Source organism: Leptopilina heterotoma, unplaced genomic scaffold (genome assembly GCF_015476425.1).
Source record: "Leptopilina heterotoma isolate Lh14 unplaced genomic scaffold, ASM1547642v1 Lhet_52, whole genome shotgun sequence".
NCBI classification, from domain to species: Eukaryota; Metazoa; Arthropoda; class Insecta; order Hymenoptera; family Figitidae; genus Leptopilina; species Leptopilina heterotoma.
Genome location: NW_025111114.1, coordinates 4,648,415 through 4,668,339, shown reverse-complemented (window position 1 = coordinate 4,668,339; position 19,925 = coordinate 4,648,415). Strand labels below are relative to the sequence as shown.

At 21.8% G+C, this 19,925-nt stretch overlaps 2 protein-coding genes across 4 annotated transcripts; one reads left to right on the top strand and one right to left on the bottom strand.

Annotated features, from left to right (window-relative positions):
* Positions 1-164: 164 nt before the first annotated feature.
* LOC122508053 (sarcosine dehydrogenase, mitochondrial) lies at positions 165-16,791 on the top strand. 2 transcript variants are annotated; one of them, XM_043621137.1, is made up of 16 exons: positions 165-550; positions 2,996-3,206; positions 3,580-3,700; positions 4,327-4,580; positions 4,963-5,175; positions 7,797-8,126; positions 8,216-8,378; positions 8,583-8,730; positions 11,368-11,506; positions 11,606-11,803; positions 12,115-12,382; positions 15,476-15,605; positions 15,707-15,960; positions 16,053-16,215; positions 16,338-16,445; positions 16,508-16,791. In XM_043621137.1, exons 2-16 carry the CDS (start codon positions 3,183-3,185, stop codon positions 16,674-16,676), a joined length of 2,682 nt encoding a protein of 893 aa, XP_043477072.1. In that variant the 5' UTR covers positions 165-550; positions 2,996-3,182; the 3' UTR covers positions 16,677-16,791. The 2 variants fall into 2 exon arrangements, with proteins under 2 accessions (XP_043477072.1, XP_043477073.1); XM_043621138.1 differs by lacking the exon at positions 165-550 and adding an exon at positions 2,547-2,684.
* Positions 3,615-19,916, bottom strand: LOC122508054 (peptidyl-prolyl cis-trans isomerase-like 3). Of its 2 annotated transcripts, none has more exons than XM_043621140.1 (5): positions 19,734-19,916; positions 19,496-19,570; positions 19,140-19,420; positions 16,786-16,935; positions 3,615-3,751 (listed from the first exon to the last, which is right to left on the bottom strand). In XM_043621140.1, the coding sequence occupies exons 1-4, from the start codon at positions 19,734-19,736 to the stop codon at positions 16,809-16,811; spliced, it is 486 nt and encodes a 161-aa protein (XP_043477075.1). In that variant the 5' UTR covers positions 19,737-19,916; the 3' UTR covers positions 3,615-3,751; positions 16,786-16,808. The 2 variants fall into 2 exon arrangements, with proteins under 2 accessions (XP_043477075.1, XP_043477074.1); XM_043621139.1 differs by lacking the exon at positions 3,615-3,751 and adding an exon at positions 12,248-12,386 and having other exon boundaries at positions 19,734-19,912.
* Between the last annotated feature and the right edge of the window lie 9 nt (positions 19,917-19,925).

Below are 19,925 nucleotides of genomic sequence, written 5' to 3'. Positions count from 1 at the left end.
TTTCTTTCAGTATTTTCCCTTTTTCTTTTCTCGCAGAAAGGTAAAATTTATTTTTTTTTTTCTTTACGTTCTGGAAGAATTTTTAAAAAGCAAAAGTTTATTTTAGGAAAACGAGGCTGATGATGATGATGATGAATAAATTGTGAAGGAGAGGACAACAATGAGGATTGGGAGAGAAGAGAAAAAAAAAGAACAAATTGGATCCGATGAAACCAGACGGCAGAAACAATAACGAGAGAGTGTGTGGTTATTAGTGTGTGACATTGTGGCAATAAGTTTAAAGAATGTATACGCATCTTTGTATGGCAAGTGGTTGCAATCAATTCACGTCGCCGACACTCATTTTAAAACCTGCTCTACCAGTCACTCAGTTGCAGTCACCACTATGTATACATACAATATACATATAGATCTATCTATATGCAATTGTATATGTTGTATATACATGTTTATCTTGAATTCGTGAATCTTTTATCCATTTAAGCTTTTTGTCTTTCGCACTCGGGAGATCAACGAACGCGCTTTGCGCTCCGACATTTGATAACAAACTGTGAGTATTAATAACAGCAATTTTTTCAATTTCACTACAATTATTTTCTTCGATCAATAATTTCTTTTTACGTTTGTTTTTGTTTATTTGGTAATTTTTAATTGCATTCTAATATTTGCCTTTTTTTATTTTTACTATTTAAATTTTTTCGTCGTTTTTATCAAAATACTGTCGAAAGCACTCGAATCCATAAATAGAAAACAAATCAAACGAATATTTTTTTATATTCTTACTATGTTAATACGTAAAAAAATTTAATAAATTTATTTTACATTTAATCGGACATTTTTTGTTTATAAAAATAGTTTGTAACATTTTTTAAACAGTAAATTGTGTGAAATTTAGAGTTACTTCCCTTTTTAAGTTTTCTTTCCTCTGGCGCCAAAATGTAAACAAAAGATTATTTTTTTCTTTTTACTGTTTAGAAATTTTTAAAGCAAAAGTTTATTTTAGGAAAATTTGTTTAATTCTATTTTTTATATTTGTTTGTTGTAATTTTATTAATTAATTAAAAATAGATTTAGAGAAAAATAATCGAAATTTTGTTTACATTTTTAATTAACTAAATAATTTTACATTTAGTTAACTAGAAATGTAAACAAAATTTTAATTTTTTTTCTTTTTACTCTTTTCGGGAATTTTTTTGAAACAAATGTTTATTTTCGTAAAATTTGTTTAATTGTTTAATTGTATTTTTTGTATTTGTCAAATTTGTCTGTTGTAATTCTATTAATTAATTAAATATCTAGTTTTGTATTTGTTTATTTGTTTATTTTTGATTGCATTTTAATATTTGCCTTTTTTTATTTTTACTATTTAAATTTTATCAAAATATTGTCGAAAAAACTCGAAAAAAAATTCACTTCAATATTTTTCATCCACAAATAGAAAACAAATCAACCGAATATTTTTGTTATGTTTTTACTATGTTATTATAAAAAATATATATTATAAATTTATTTTACATTTAATATTTTGTTTACAAACATTGTTTATATAAATTTTTTTAAACCATAAATTGTGTAAAATTTAAATTTCCCTTTTCAAGTTTTCTTTCCTCGGGAGCCAAAATGTAAACAAAATTCTGATTATTTTTTTTCTTTTTACTGTTTAGAAATTTTTAAAGCAAAAGTTTACTTTATAAAAATTTGTTTAATTCTTTGAATTTTCCCAGAATTTGTCACGAAACAATATAGTCAACAATTGTCTTACATTTTTTTATAGTTTTTAAATTTATTTTTCAATTATTATTCTTTAATTCTATTTTTTATATTTGTTTGTTGTAATTGTATTAATTAATTAAAAATAGATTAAGAGTAGAAGAAAAAAGTAATCAAAATTTGGTTTACATTTTTAATTAACTAAATATTTTTATAAAAAAAATAATCAAAATTTTTACATTTTTAATTAACAAAATATTTTTGTATTTAGTGAATTAAAAATGTAAACAAAATTTTGATTATTTTCCTCTTTTTACTCTCTTCGGGAATTTTTTTGAAAATGTTTATTTTAGAAAAAAATTTGTTTAATCGTTTAATTGTAATTTTTGTATTTGTCAAATTTTGTTGTGATTCTATTAATTCATTAAAAATCAAGTAGATGAAAATATTTAATTACATAATTAAAAGTTAAATTTTAATAAATTATTTAATTTAAAATTAAATTTTAATATTTAATTACATTATTAAAAATTAAATTTCAATAATAAAGAAAATTAGACTTTTTTTTTGTTTACAAAATACTTCCGATATTTAGTATTATGAATAAATGAATAAGTTTTCCTTTTCGATAATGTGGAATAAATTTATAAACATGTTTTTCATTGTTTTTGCGCATAAAAACAAAGAATAAGTAAAAAAAAAAACATCATAAATAGTAAAGAGACAAAATGAAGAGAAAAAAAAACTTGATTGTAATTTGATTCTTTTCGATCTAGTTGCATCATAATTTTGATATCGACCCCTCTTGCAAATATAAATACAATCTTCCTTTGTACGGAGTTTAAATATGACAAACCAAGATGACAAATGCATCAAAACATTTCGAATATCTCCCGCGAATTGTGTTTTTTTGTTTTTAAATTAACAATTTCCTTGTTAAAGAAATTTTTATCAAACTTTCTTCTACGTAAATTGTAATAATAATAATTAATTAATAATTCATTTTGAATTGAATGATAAAAAAATATTTAAATTATAAAATATTACCATTTTGTTTATTTAAAATAACAATAAAATTACAAATTTTAAATACATTTAATATAAAATCGAAGTTAAAAATAGAATTTAAATTCTATGTATTATTTTTGCAGAATTTTAGAAATATAAATTAAGAATGCTGATGATTATTTTTTCTCTGATATTCTTAATATTCAAGTGTATTATTTTTCAGTATTTTAAAAATATACATTACAATTAATGCTGATTATTTTTTTATTTTTTATAGATTGTGCTTTTCTTTTGTATTAATTATTCCTTATGAACGAGAACGTGCTTTAGTCATAAACAGTTTGCAGAGCATTGATTGATAAGCGGGATGAAAATACTTATAATGTTTAAAAAAGATCAAAGACGAGTTTGTGGTTAACCAGTTGTAAGGAGACTTTCAAGGATAAAACATCCTTTTTGACAGGATGTATCGTTTTTCGAAAAGCAAGGTATTTATCAAAAACAATTTTCCAAAACAATTAAAAATATTTTTCGACATTTTTTGTTTTTTTTTTTTAATTTATATCGAAGAACAATAAGTTAATCAATTTTTCTTTTTAATTTTATCAAATTTTATCAATTTATCAATATAATGGAAGAAAGAAAAAATTATTTTTTATATCAATAATAAAGTAAGAAAAAAATCGAGAAAAAAAATGTGTCTTAAAGAAAATAAATGTTTTTTTTTTACTATTTTCGTAAATAAATAATTACTGACTTAATTTTAATAATTTTAATTTAATAAAATTATTGTAATAATTTTAATAATTTTAATTTAATAAAATTATTAATAAAATATTAATTTAATTGTTGTCATTGTAGTTGAGTAAATGGAGTGATCGGATTGAGAAAAAGTTTCTTCTCAATAAAAAGAAGTCGACGACGAATGAAAATATTCCAGCAATTGTGAATCTACCGGAGTCAGCTGACGTTGTAATTATAGGTAAAGTATATTCTTGAAAAATTCAATACTGAAGAAATCCTGTTTTTAAAACTGAAAAAGAAAAAAAGATTTACAATCAATTTCAATTGTTTCATGAATTTTTCAAACAAAGCTAAAAGAGTTCAGTGTGATTTTTGTTTGTTTGTTTTTTTTTTTTTATTCATTCAACTTGACTAAAGTGTAAAAAAGAATTTTATCAATATTCAAGAACAATGTGTCGGTCAACAAATAAAATATGAATAAACATTTCGATCTAAAGTGCGCTTGAAAAATAATCTACATTATTATGTAACTATTATTATCTACATAACACACGTGTTTAGTAATGAACTTGGATTAACGTACTGTGTGAATTTTTATCTTTTTTGAAAAAAAGAAAAAATTACAATAAAAGATAGCGAATGATAAAGGTAAATTAAGAATTATTTTTAAATGATAATATTTCATTTCGCTCTATATATTTTCTTTTATTACAAGATTCAGAATTTTAATTTTTAAATTGACAATTGAAATTGGCAATTTTTATTCAAAAAGAAAAAAAAGCTCTGTTTTTTTAGATTTAATATTTAAATTTTGAAATTAGCAATTTTTATGCAAAACAAATAATTAATAATAATATTTTTTAGGTGGTGGTAGCGCCGGATGTAATGCTCTCTACAATTTGGCGAAAAGCGGAAAAAATGCAATTCTTCTCGAAAAATCAAAATTAACATCCGGTACAACATGGCATACTGCTGGAATGGTTTGGAGTTTACGACCAAACGATCTGGAAGTGGAATTACTTCGAAATTCGCAAAAAGTATACGAGAGTTTAGAAAAAGAAACGGGAATTAGTCCAGGATGGATCAGAAATGGAGGAATATTTATAGCCCACAATAAGGTATTCAAAAATAATTGTATATTTTTTTTACATTCTGATTAAAAGAGAAAATAATCAAAGTCTTTAAATTAAATTAATTAAATTAATTGAATTGAATTGAATTTTAATTTTAATGAAGGAAATGAAAATGATGAAAATAAAAGTAAATTATAATATTTATAAAGTAATTAAATTAAATTAAATTTTAATTTTAATTTTAATTTTAATTAAAGAAATAAAAATTATAAAAATAAAAGAAAGTTATAATATTGATAAAGTAATTAAATTAAATTTTAATTTTAATTAAAGAAATGAAAATGATGAAAATAAATGAAAATTGTAATATTGAGAAAATTTTTTCAAAAAGAGAATATGAGAGGAAATAATAATTTTACAATTACAGGTGCGAATGGATGAATATAAAAGATTGTATACAATTGGAAAATCCTTTGGAGTTGAATCCTCTCTAATATCGCCTGAGGAAGCGAAAAAATTATTTCCTCTATTGGACGAAAATGCATTCTATGGTGCTCTTTATTCACCGAACGATGGTATCATTGATCCTGCAATGATGGTCAATTCATTGATGCAAGCAGCAAAATCTAATGGAGCAAAGGTAATTATTTTTCATTTACTTTTATATGAAACTTCAATTCTTGAATGATTTCAGAATAAAAATTTAAAAAAAATCACTTATAAATTAATTATCTATATTAATAATCGCAACGAATTTTATAAAAATTTTTAAAACTCCTAATTAAACTGTATTGAAGAATTTCTTTGAATTTTTTTTCAAATAATGGAGTTTCTTTAATAATTTTAATTGAAAATTTTGAAAGCAATTAAATTTTGTGAAGAAGAATTTTATTAAAATTGTATTGAAAATAATTGAATTCCTGACAAGAATTCTATTATTTATAAAAATAATTTAATTTTTGCAAAGAATTTTAATATTTATAAAAATAATTGAATTGTTCCGAAGAATTTATTAAAATTTTAGGAAATAAATGAATTTTATAGAAATATTTGAGAATAATTAAATTATTTCGAGAAATTGAATTAAAGTTGTTGCGAAAATAATTGAATTTCTGTAAAGAATTTTATTAAAATTATGGATATTTAAAATGATTGTATTCATCAAAAGAATTTTATTAGATATTTTTTGAAAATAATTGAATTCTTTCAATTTTTTTGATGAATATATTTAAAAATTGCATTGAAAGTAGTTTAATTTTCATATAGAATTTTTTTAAATCTTTTGAGAATAATTGAATTGTTTTTAGAGAATTTTAAATTCTTGTTAAAATTGAATTTTTTGGAAATTTTTGAAAATAATTGAATTCTTTTGTGTAATTTGATTTAAATTGAATTAAAAATAATTTAATTTCTATAAAGAATTTTAGTATTTATAAAAATAGTTGAATTGATTAGAAGAATTTATTAAAATTTTAGGAAATAATTGAATTTTATGGAAATGTTTGAATTCTGCCGAGGAATTCAATTAAAATTGTTTTGAAAATAATTAAATTTCTGCAAAGAATTTTACTATTTATAAATATAATGGAATTCTTGCGAAGAAATTCACTATTTATAAAAATAATTGAATTGTTTTGAAGGATTTATTAAGATTTTAGAAAATAATTGAATTTATTAGAAACATATTAAAAAATTGTTTAAAAATTGAATTTCTGCAAAGAGTTTTATTATTCATAAAAATAATTGAATTGTTTCAAAGGATTTATTAAAATTTTAGAAAATAATTAAATTTTTGCAAAAAATTTTACTATTTTTAAAAATAAGTTAATTCTTCAAAAAAAAAATATTTTAAAAATATTAACAAAAAATATTAATTTTCTTCGAAACAATTAAATTATCTACAGAAAGTCTTCAGACGAATTCAATTATTTTTAAAACAATTTAAATAAAAATTTCTTAATACAATTCAATTACTTAAAAAAATTTCAATAAACTTTTTGGAATAATTCAATTAATTTCATAAATAAAAATAGGAATTCAATTATTATAAAAATTGCAATAAAAGTTCCTCAAAGAATTTAATTATTTTTAATGGAATTTTAACTCAATTTCTCGAAAAACATTTGGTTTTCTTCGAAATAATTAATTTATTATCAAAAAATTTGAATTTAAATCTTGGCAAGAATTCAATTATTTTAATAAACTATAAAATTCTTCGGCAGAATTCAATTATTTCCAATACAATTTGAATAAAAATTTGTAATGGAAATTTAATCAATTTCTTTGTAAATTTTCATAAAATTCCATGAAAGAATTAAATTATTTTCAAAAAAAAATTCCTTGAAAGAATTGAGTTATTCTAAAAAATTGTATTACAATTCTTTAAAAGAATTCAAATAAGTATAGTTTAACTTTAAATAAATTTGTCGAAAGAATTAAAATTTTTGTTCGAAACAATTCAAACTACATTATTAGAAATTTTATTATTTTTCTATTTAATTATTTTTAATTAAATTTCTCGAAAGAATTTAATAATTTTTAATTCAATTTTAATTAAATTTCTCAAAAGAATTTAATAATTTGCAATTGAATTTTAATTCAATTTCTCAAAAGAATTTATAATTGCTTCAATATTATTTTTAATCAAATTTCTTGAAAAAATTTAATTTTCAAAAATTTTAATGAAATTTTTTGAAACAATTCAATTATTTTCAAAAATATGAATAAAATTCGTCCCAAGAATTCAATTTTTTTAACAATAAAATTCTTCGGAGGAATTCAATTACTATCAGTACAGTTTCAATAAAATTTCTTAATGAAATTCAAATAGCATTTTTAAAATTTTATTAAAATTCCTTGAAAGCATTCAATTATTGTAAGAAATTATAAAAAAAAATTCTTTAGAAAAATTCAATTAATTTCAGTATTACGTTCAGTAAAATTCTAATTAAATTTCTTGAAAGAATTATATTTTTAAAAGTTTTGAATAAAATTCTTCGAAACTAATAATTACTTTTCCATATTTTGCAGTAATAAAAATTAGTTTTTCTAGAATAATAAGTAGAATTTCTAGAATTAACTATTTTTTATTTTAGAGTAACTATTTTTATATTTTAGAGTTGTTAAATTTTCAAATTAATTGAAATTTAATTAATTAATAACAAAAACAATTTAATTTAATTCAATATCAATAATAAAATAAGTAATAAAAAATAAGTAAAAAAATAAGTAATAAAATTAAAAATTTAAAAAAATTTACAGGTATTTGAAGATTGTCCAGTAACGAGAATTTTAGTCGACAAACCTGAATATGGTTCGCAAAAAGTAACTGGCGTCGAAACACCATATGGAACAATAAAAACAAATTGCATTTTAAATGCTTGTGGCGCGTGGTCGAAGAATATTGCAAAAATGGTTGGCGTTGAAATACCATTAATTCCAATGAAACATGCCTATATTGTCACTGAACCGATGAAAAATGTGAAAGGTCTGCCAAATATTCGAGATCACGATGGAAAAATTTATATCAAACCACAAGGTGAATCCATGTCAATAGGAGGTTACGAACCAAATCCTATTATATTACAATCTGTGAGTAGTGTTTTAGAGAATTTTTTTTAAATACCAATTAATTATAAAAACGTACATTTAAATTTCCTCTTTCTTTACTGGAGTATTAGGTTGCCAAAGATTTTTCATTTAGCCTGTACGAATTAGATTGGAATGTATTTAATTCACATATTGAAGCAATGGTGAAATTAATTCCTAAATTGTCGACAACTGGAATTAGAACTACCGTTTGTGGTCCGGAGAGCTTTACACCCGATCATAAACCAATTATGGGTGAATTAAATTAATTAATTAAATTAATTCCTTTTTTTATAAATTTTCCATTTTTTTATTTGCTTTTCTTCTTTTTCTCTATATTTACTTATTTTTTCTTTATTTACTTTTTCGTTTTATTTATTTCACTTAAATTCAATGAATTTTTTCATTTAAATATTAATTAATTAATCGTTAAAATATTTTTTTCATTAAAAAACACAGGAGAAGATCCAAGATGCGAGGGATTTTTCTATTCTTGCGGTTATAACAGTGCGGGAATGATGTTCGGAGCTGGATGTGGAGAACAAATATCAAACTGGATAATAAATGGTCGTCCTGAAAAATATATGTTCAAATACGATATTCGAAGGTACGTTTCTGCTAAAGATTTATTTTTCACAAAATAGAATTATTTAGATTACAGGCTTTGCACTCAATTAGTTTTAAAAACGTATCAAAAAGTGTCATTAAGACTAAAAATGTAGTAAAAAAGTATAGATACCAAAAAAATTAATTTAACGACTAAAAAATTCTATTCTATTAACAAAAAAAAGACAAAAATTTGATTCTGTATTTCCCTGATTTCCATACAAAAATATTCACTGTTTTTCTTATCCTGGTAATAACTTCAATTCTAAATTTTTATCACATTCAATTATTTTCCAAATTTTTGGTCAGAATTCTTCAAAAGTTAGATTATTTTTAAAAATAATTTTTCAAAGTGAAAAAATAAATTTTTTTTAAATATAAAATTTATTTTAATTAAATTTGACAAAATTTCCAATTAATTCGAAATTTAAAGAAAACATTTTTAAATATGACGAGAATTTTACTATATTCAAAAAAAATTAATTAAAATTTTTTAAAAGGTTCCTTTTTTGCATATAATTTCTAAATTAAATTATTTATACTTGAATAACTTGTATTCGAGAAATATATTAAACACTAACTTATTTTTCCACAGGAACTAAAATTTTAAATAATTTTAATTTAAAAGCTTTTTGAAATTTATCTATTTCTAAAAATTTGTATTAAAAAGAATTTTTAACATTCAATTAAAATTTAAAATTGTAACTAAAATTCATTTTCAAATCAATTTTTACGAAAAAGTTCCACAAGAATTCACTTATTTAAGTACAAAAATAAATAATTGATAGAATAATTGATTAAAATTGAATAAGAATTTTCTCGAAATTTTTGAAAATAATTGATTTCTTTCAAGTAATTTTAATGAAACTTTTGAAAATAATTCTCGTATGACTTCAATTATTTAAAAAAATTGCAATAAAAATTCCTGAAAGAATTCAATTATTTTCATTACAATTTTAACAAAATTTCTCGAAAAAATATTAATTTTCTTCGAAACAATTAAATTATTTTACAAAAAGTCTTCGGCGGAATTCAATTATTTTTAAAACAATAAAAAAAATATTAAAAAAATATTAACAAAATATATTAACTTTCTTGGAAACAATTAAATTATTTACAAAAAGTCTTCGGACGAATTGAATTATTTTTAAAACAATTTAAATAAAAATTCCTTGATAGAATTCAATTATTTCAAAAAAGTTTCAAGAAACTTTTTGGAATAATTCAATTAATTTCATAAAAAATAAAATTTTCGTAGGAATTCAATTATTTTAAAAATTGCAATAAAAGTTCCTGAAAGAATTCAATTATTTTTAATGCATTTTAAACTCAAATTCACGAAAAAAAGTTTGATTTTCTTCGAAACAATTAATTTATTTTTAAAAAATTTGAATGCAACTCTTGTCAAGAATTCAATTATTTTAATAAATTATAAAATTCAATTATTTCCAATACAATTTCAATAAAATTTTGTGATTTTCTTTTTAAATTTTCATAAAATTTCATGAAATAATTAAATCATTTTCAAAAAATAAAATTCCTTCACAGAATTGAGTTATTTTCAAAAATTGTAATAAAATTCTTTAAAATAATTCAATTAATTTCAATTCAATTTTAAGTAAATTCGTCAAAAGAATTAAAATTTTTTGTTCAAAACAGTTGAAACTACATTTTTAGAAATTTTATTATTTTTTATTTAATTATTTTCTTAAAAAATAAAGTACTTTGCAGGATTTAAATTATTTTCAATTCAATTTTAATTAAATTTCTCGAACTCAATTAAAATTGTATTAAAAATAATTGAATTCTCGCGAAAATTTTTGTTTATTTATTAGAAATAATTGAATTCTCGCGAAAATTTTTGTTTGTTTATTAAAATAATTGAATTCTTCTAAATAAGTTTATCATCATTTTTAAAAATAATTAAATTCCAAAACATTTCCTTAAAATTTTTGTAAATAATTGAATTGTTTTGAAGAATTTCTTTAAATTTTTTTTAAATAATCGATTTTGTTAAAAATTGTAATTATAATAATTTTATTTTTAAGAAATAATTGAATTATTTTTTAATAATTGAATTATTTGAAAATAATGTAGTTTTTTTAAAAATAATTTTACTTGAGTTTGTTAATTATTGTAATTAAAGATTTTAATATTAAATTTTATTAAAATTTTTTTTAGAAATAATTGAATTCTTTTAAAGAATTTTGTTATTGAATAATTGAATTCTTGCGAAGGATTTTATTAAAATTTTTGGAAATAATTATTTCCAAAAATTCAATTGAATTTTAGAATAATTTTATGAAAATTTGAAAGAATAGTTTAATTATTTCTAGTACCTACGTATTAGCAGATTTAAATTTGTCAAAATTTAAAAAAAAAGAAGGTAAAAGTAGTTTTTAGTGTCACACATTTTAAAAAAAGTCTCCAAATAGTAGCTAATCGTAAAAAAATGAGCAAATAGTAGGTTTTAGTAGATGAGTGCAAAGCCTTAGATTAGAAAAAAGAAATTATAAACAATAAATTAATTATAAATTCAAAAAATCGAAAAAATTAATTTATTAAATAATTGTGGAAGAATTTACTAAATATTTAATTTAGAAATTATAAACTTTTAAAAATAGTTATTTTTATATAGATTTACTCCGGAACAGATGAAAGATGCAATTTGGGCAAATGAAAGATCACACGAGGCCTATGTGAAGAATTACAGTACCGTTTTTCCTCACGATCAACCATTGAGTGGGAGAAATTTCAAGACTGGTCCATTTCACAAGGTTTGATAGACGATTGTAAAAAAAAAATTAATTGCTCAGCTGCATAAATTCTCAGTTGAATAAAAATTGCTAATTATTTATTTTTGTACTATTTTTTAGTTGCTGGTAAAAGAGGGAGCAATAATGGAAGAGAGTCAAGGTTGGGAGAAGCCGGCCTTCTTTTTGGAAAATGAAAATATCACAATAGAGCCTTATGATTATTGTGGAAGTTATGGATCGTCGAAGAATGAAAATAATAAATATCCATCTATATTGGAGGGCGATTATCAATTCACATTTTCCAAGTATCACGATATTGTTAGTTTAAATTATATTTTTGAAAATTCACACAATATGTGACGCTAGGCAACAAAAAGTACCTTTCAGCTCTATTTTTATTTCCGATAGTTTTTGAGAAGCAAAAATCATTTCTCGTTACTGTTTAGTATATAAATAAATAAAACTTAAATTTTTAGATCAGAAAATTCAAAATCGAATACAAAATTTTAATTAATAAAGGAAACATGAACATTTTGTGAGCTAAGCTTCCGTCGCCGTGCGTCACATATTTCGAAATTGAAAAATTTGATATTGAAAATAATTTTTAATAATTAAAAAATAAAATACAGATAAAGGAAGAGGCACTCGCTTGTAGAAATAAAGCAGCCTTGTTCGATTTATCATATTTTGGTAAATTTTACCTTTGTGGTCCCGACGTTCAGAAAGCGGCGGATTATCTCTTTATTTCCGATACAAATGTCAAAATGAACGAGACCGTCGACACTTGTATGTTAAACGATAAAGGAGGCGTTGAAGCAAATTGCACCGTCACTGCTATTTCCGCCGGATCTGCTGGTGTTATAGATCCAATTTTTCAAGGAAAGGCACTCTACATTGGTAACTATAAAAAAAAATAAACAAATTAATTAATTAAATAAGATTTTGCTCTTTTCAAATTCCCTGACATTTCCAAGTTAAAAAATGGAATTTTTCCAGGTTTTTAAAACTATATTTTTATTTTACCAAATTAAATGACTCCCTGATTTTCAGACAAAACTTTGACTATTTTCCTGACTCTAAAGAACTTTATTTTTAAATAAATATTTAATCATTATTATTTTTCATAGAAATTAAGATTTTCAAAAGTTTTAAACTTTTGAAAATCTATATTCAAAGTAACAAGTTTTAATTATTATAAAACATGAAGAAAGCGATTAGTCCGAGTCGATACTGTAACTTTTTCAAAAATTATTTCCATTATTTCGATTATTCATTTCTAGAATTTTCAACTAAACTTCTTCTTTAAGTCAATTATTTTTTTAAAATAATTTTTGAAAAAGTTCTTTGAGAATTTTCAAATACTTTTGTTTACAATTTATTTTACGAAATTTCGATTATTCTGACATTCTTCAAAAAAATATATTATAAATTAAAAACTTCAAATAATTAAAAAAGAATTCATTTAAACTTTTAAAAAAAATTAATTGCATAGAATTCTTAATTAAATGTATGAAAGAAAATTCTACGAGAATTCAATTATTTAAATAAAAAAATAAATATTTTATTGAATAATTGAATGTTTGAGTAGGAAATTATCAACACTTTTTTTTAAATAATTGAATTCGTTTGGAAATTTTTAATAAAATAGTAGAAATTAAAAGTCATTGAATTCAGGAAAATAAATGCAGTTTTTTGAAAATAATTTTACTTCAGTTTGTTAAGGGGTTACGCCACCCTGAACGCATGAAAATCGGATGGTTTTTTAGGAATTTTTTTGATAAAACTGTTTCAGGTAGGACTTCTTTACATTTATTGATGCTTTAGTACATATATTGAGCTTTATAAATATTTAAAAAAAAAATTGTTTTTAATTAAAAATGGCGGAGATATAACTATTGGCGTGGATCAATTTTTCCGGAGCACTCCTTGATGGTGTACATGATTGGCAGTTCAATTTTTGTCAGAAACAAGTAAAACAATATTTTTCTTAAAAAGTGATAAATTTTGAACAGAGTGACGAAGCCATTTTAAAAAAAAAATTTTTTTACGCAAATGGAAGCACTTCAAAAATTGACATTTTTTTTTTGGCTAAAATTACCGTATAAAAAATTGGATAAAAAATTTTCAAATTATTCAATCAAAAAAATCCCACGTCACTCTGTGGAAAATCTATTTAGGAAGATGTATATTAATTTTCAAGTCAATCGATTGAATAGTTTTTGAGTTATCGTGTACACCGTCTCGAAAATTGTGGTTTCGAGAAAAACGCAAAAGAAGAAAAAAATGAACTTTAGTGTATTATAACTTGAAAATTTTTCAATTTACTATTTAATCAGCAATTCCTGGGCCATAATTTTTTTTATTTAAGAATGGAAGGGATACAATGAAAAGGACCCTTCCTAAATCATGAAAGGGCCCCCTAGACCATTCGAAAATAGAAAGTCGCTGCTTCCAGCAGCTCTCGGCGCGTCCCCACCGCGCTGACTTCTAATGACCATAACTTTTGTAATTAGTGAGACATTGTCTTCGGCGACATCTCAAAATATTCGTTAGAATATAAACTTTGAAATTAAGCAAAAAAAAAAAAAATAAATTTTTTTGAAAATTTCAGGGTGGCGTAACCCCTTAATTATTGTAATTAAAGATTTTAATATTGAATTTTATTAAAATTTTTTGGAAGTAATTGAATTCTTTTAAAGAATTTTATTATTGAATAATTGAATTCTTGAGAAAGATTTTATTAAAATTGGAAATAATTGAATTCTTGAGAAGGATTTTATTAAAAATTTTGGAAATAATGGAAATCCTGCCAAGAATTTTATTACAATTCTTGCAAATAATTGAATTTAAGAGAAGAATTTTATTACCTATTAATAAAAATAATTGAAATTTTGACAAGAATTTTTTTTAAATTTCGAACATAATCTAAAATTTTAACTGAAATTAATTTTTAAATAAATTTTTATTAAATAATTCTACGAGAATTCAATTATTTGAATACAAAAATAAATTATTTATTTTATATTTAAATGTTTCTTAAAACTGAATTCTCATAAAGAATTTTATAGGTACACAAATTTTTAAATAGTTGAATTCTTCTGACGAATTTTAATAAAATTTTTTAATTTTTAAATTTCTACGAAGAATTTTATAAAAATTATTTTGAAACAAATTGAATTGTTACAAAGAATTTTATTAAAATTTTTGAAAATAATTCAATTCTTTGAAGAAATTTAATTAAAAATGTATTTGAAAATATAGACAAAGGTTTTTAAAATAATTGAATTTCTTTGATAAATTTTAATAAAATTTTTAAAAGAGAAAATTTTTTTTGCGAGGAATTCCATTAAAATTGTATCGAAAATAATTGAAAGTATTCAATGAGTTTTATTATTTAAGAAAATAATTGAATTCCTGTAAAAAATGTTATTATTTATAAAAATAATTTTTAAATAAAATGAATTCCTGGGAAATTTTTATTATTTATGAAAACAATGAAATGTTTGCGTAGAAATTTATTAAAATTTTTTTTAACTAATTGAATTCTTTTAGGAATTATTATTAAAATAGTAGATAATAAAAATCATTGAATTGAGGATAGTTTTTGAAAATAATTGAATTTCTGAGAAGAATTTTTAAACTTTTGAAAATAATTGAACTTCTGGAATCATTTGTAATTGTTTCAATTAAATTTCAAGAATAAACACAATAACTTTAGAATACAACAATTTTCCAGGATTTCGATAAAAATTCCCTGACTTTTCCAGGTTTTTTCAAGGTTTAGAAAATTCCCTGACATTTCCAGGTTTCCTGGTTCCGTTTGCGTGGCAACCTTGTAATAAAAATATTTCTTAAAATATCCTTAAATGATGATAAATTTAATGCAGTCAGTAATGACAAATTCATTTTAATTAGCATTAAATTAATTATATTAAAATAATTAGCATTAAAGGTAAATTTAACAAATATTGACATTAATCTAATTATTAGTAACAAGTGGAATGTCCGCTTATCACACTTGGGCCCATATGAGAGAAATAATCAAGAGAAAAGAATTTCACGTCAGTTTACACACAGCAACTGATCAAATTGGAATTTTAAGTATTGAAGGTCCAGAGAGGTAAAATATTTTTACAAAAAAAAAAATCATTTTCTATTTTTTTTTTCTCAAATTATTAATTAATAATAATTAAACAAAAAGTTATTTAAAGTTAATTTCAGTCGAAAGATTCTGGAAAAAGTTGCTGACACTGAAATTGGTGATGAGGAATTATCATTTTCACATTCGACTTTAGTGAAAATCAATGGAAAATTAACAAGAGTTTTACGTTTCACTGAAGTTGGTGAACTTGGCTATCAAATTCATATTCCTTTAGATTCATGCGAAAGTGTTTATAATTCATTGAGACGAGCAGGTGGATCGTCACTAAAACTCGCTGGATTTAGATCTCTCTATAGTTTGCGAAGAGAAAAAGGTAGAAGTGAAAATTAACCAATTAAGTTATAATTAGGGCAATTAACTAATAACTATTTATCGAAAAATTGATCGAAATAATTGAATTGTCAGGATATCCTCTGTGGGGTTACGATTTAAGATCAGATGATAATCCAATCGAAGCTGGACTCTCTTTTATGTGCAGAAGAAAAGGTGCTTACTTGGGAAATGAAAAAGTAAACAAACTTAAAGAAAATGGAGTAAAAAAACGAATCGCCCACTTTTTAATCAAAGAGTAAGTTCCTTTAATCAAAAAAATGCTTCCTTGAGGAGGCAACAAAATTATTAAACGAAAGAAATTAATTATTTGAAATCTATTTCTTAATAAAGAATAAAATTTGTAAATTTTATTATTAGACAAATACCAGTTTGGGGATTAGAAACAATATATAGAAATGGAGTAATTGTTGGTTATTTGAGACAAGGAGATTACGCCTACACTCTAGAGAAAAGCATTGGTCAAGGGTGAGTGAATTATATAAATTGTCCCCGTAAACAAAAAAAATAAAAATTTCCTATATTTACAGATACGTCAGTCATCCAAAAGGCGATTTTGTAACAGACAAATTTTTAGAATCAGGAGAATATGAAATTGAAATTATGGGTAAAAAATACGAGGCACAATTGTATGTAGAAAGTCCTTTTGATCCCCATAATCACAGACTGAAAATTCAGTATAAAAATCCAAATATGTAAATATCAAGTTCAGAATATTTGTTATTGTTTAAAAATTCTTTTTTTTTAATTTCGAAAAATAAGGAAATTGTCAATAGATGTTTATAATAAAAGAAAATATTTCTCTTACCGTTAATTATCACTATTTTTTTTTCATCCTGCTAAAGGATTTGCGTGTATCGTAACACTATTTATTCGAGTCTCTGTTAGTGGTTTGTAATTTTTTGGATTTACCGGCAATTTTTCTAATTGATCCAAAGTGTCCATTCCGTCGATGACTCTGGAAAAAGGACAAAAAAAATCAATTTTTCAGTTTCGAAAAATATTGGGAAGATGTTTTAACGCAATTCTTCGAAAGAATTCAATTATCTTGGTAAATAACAAAATTCTTCTCAGAAATTCAATTATTTTCAAGAGTTTAATAAAATTCTTTGCAAAATTCAATTATTTTCAGGGATTTAATAAAATTCTTAGCAAAATTCAATTATTTTCAGGGATTTAATAAAATTCTTAGCAAAATTCAATTATTTTCAGGGATTTAATAAAATTCTTAGCAAAATTCAATTATTTTCAGGGATTTAATAAAATTCTTAGCAAAATTCAATTATTTTCATAATTAGCAATATTCATCAAACAAATTCAATTATTTTCATAATTAGCAATATTCATCAAACAAATTCAATTATTTTTTCGAAAGTATTAAAATTCTTCGCTGAAATTCAATTATTTTGAAAAATTTTTCTCCATTCAATGATTTTTAATTTCTACTAAAATTGAATTTTAAAAAGGTTTCAAACTCAAATCTTTGAAAATCGGAATTTTTCATACTTTTAATTAACAATTATGTACAACTAATTTTTATAGAAAAATTCTTATTACATTTTTTGAAATCATTCTGAATTTTTTATTTTTGAATATATATTTAATTAAAAAATTTCAGAATAATCGAAATTTATAGTAAATTTGAATTGTAAACAAGTGAATTTCAAAATTAATTTACGTGAACTTTCTTTATTTTTTGAATAATTGAATTCTCTACGAATTTTGTCAAATATAGTTGAAAGAAATTATAATAGCAATTTTGATAAATTATCAATTTTCAAAAGGTTTCAATTTAAAATTTTAGAAAATTTCGAATTTTGAATGATTTTAATTGAAAATTTTGTTGAACTTGGTTTTTGGAAAAATTTTAATTCAAATTCTTTTGAAATTAGTTCAATTTTTCAATAAATATTCAATTATTATATAAATAATTGATTTCAAAAAGAATTTTAGTTTGAAATTCCTGAAAATTGAATTGAAATCATGAAAATAATTTCCAAGAAGTTACAGAAGCAATTTTTATGAATATCAATTTTCAAAAGGATTCAGTTTGAAATTTTAGAAGATTTCAAATTTTGAATGAATTTAATTGAAAATTTTGTTCAACTTGGTTTTTTGGAAAAATTTTAATTCAAATCCTTTTGAAATTAGTTCAATTTTGTAATAAATATTTAATTATTATAAAAATAATTGATTTCGAAAAGAATTTTAGTTCAAAATTCCTGAAAATTGAATTGAAATCATGAAAATAATTTTAAAAAAGTTACAGTAGCAATTTTTATGAATTATCAATTTTAGAAAATTTCGAATTTTAAATGAATTTAATTTCAAATTTTGTGGAACTTGGTTTTTGGAAAAATTTTAATTCAAATTCTTTTGAAATTAGTTCAACTTTTCAGTAAATATTTAATTATTATAAAAATAATAATTTATTTAGAAAAGAATTTTAGTTAAAAATTCTCGAAAATTGAGAAGAATTTAGAAAATTTAAATTTAAAATTTAATTTACAGAAGTATTTTAGTGAAAAATTCCAGAAAATTGAATTAAAAATCATGAAAATAATTTCGAAGAAGCTACAGTAGAAATTTTCATAAATTATTAAATTTCAAAAGGTTTCGAATTGTTATTTTTGAAAATCTTAATTCATCATGGAAAAATAATAATGAATTTAGTATTTATTTAAAAAAGAAGTTATTCATATTTTCGAATAATTTTACATTTAAAGAAATTCTCAAATAAAAGTATTATTTTTATTTGAATATCTAATCAATTTTAGAATAAATTCATAATATATTTTAAGAATTAAGTAACAGGTAAATTAATAAAGTTACTATAATAATTGATTTCTAGAAGAATTCTCTGAATAATATTGAAAAATAATTAATTTAGAGAAGAATTTTCTGAAAATGATGAAAAAAATTTATTTAGAGAATAATTTAATTAATAATTTAGTTAAAAACTCTAAAAAATAATTGAATTTCGTAGAAGTTACAACAGGCAATTTTTTTTTCGAAATAATTAAATTTTTAATAAGTTTTCAAATTAAAATCTTTGAAAATCGTTAATTTTAATCGTTTTAATCAACAATTCTGTCAAACTAATTTTTTTTCAATTTAAAAAAAAAATTGGTTAATTTTAATTCTTTTGGGAAGATGACTTACTTTCCAAATAAAGTGTACTTTAAATCAAGGTGAGGCTGTGGACCGTATGTTATAAAAAATTGACTTCCGTTCGTATTTGGTCCATTGTTAGCCATCGAAACAAGACCTCTAGTATTATGCTTTAACTCCTCTTTAAATTCATCCTCGAATTTTCTATTCCAAATAGAGGTTCCTCCTTTTCCGGTTTGTAACGGATCGCCTGTTTGTACCATAAAACTTTTGATATTTCGATGAAATGTACAATTATTATAGTAGTCAATAGCGCAAAGTGCTAGGAAATTCTAAAAAAAAATAATGAAATTTTCAATGAAAGAAAAAAAAATAAATAAGTTTTAGTTAAAATCAAAAAAATATACCTCGCAAGTTTTAGGACACATTTCGCAAAACAATTCTATTTTAATGTCTCCTACGTCAGTGTGAAGTGTGACACTCTGTAATAGAAATATAACCTTTCAAATAATAAATTTGATATTTAAAAAAATGATATGTATTTTTAAAATACGTATTCAAGGTGCATGACTACAATGCTATGTATAATTGTATTAATTATAATTAAATTTTGTAATATAAAATTTAGATTGTCATTCAACAAACCATTATTGATGTCTATGGTAAATGTTTATTAGATTTATAAACTATCTACTTGATCAATATCTATTTTGAGGAAAATATTGAGATAAATAAAATTTAAAATAATAATTTTTGTGTCAAATTTGCGCACACACACACATTTCCTGTCACTGTACTACGGCGGCCATTTTGTATCACGTGACAAACAATGACGAC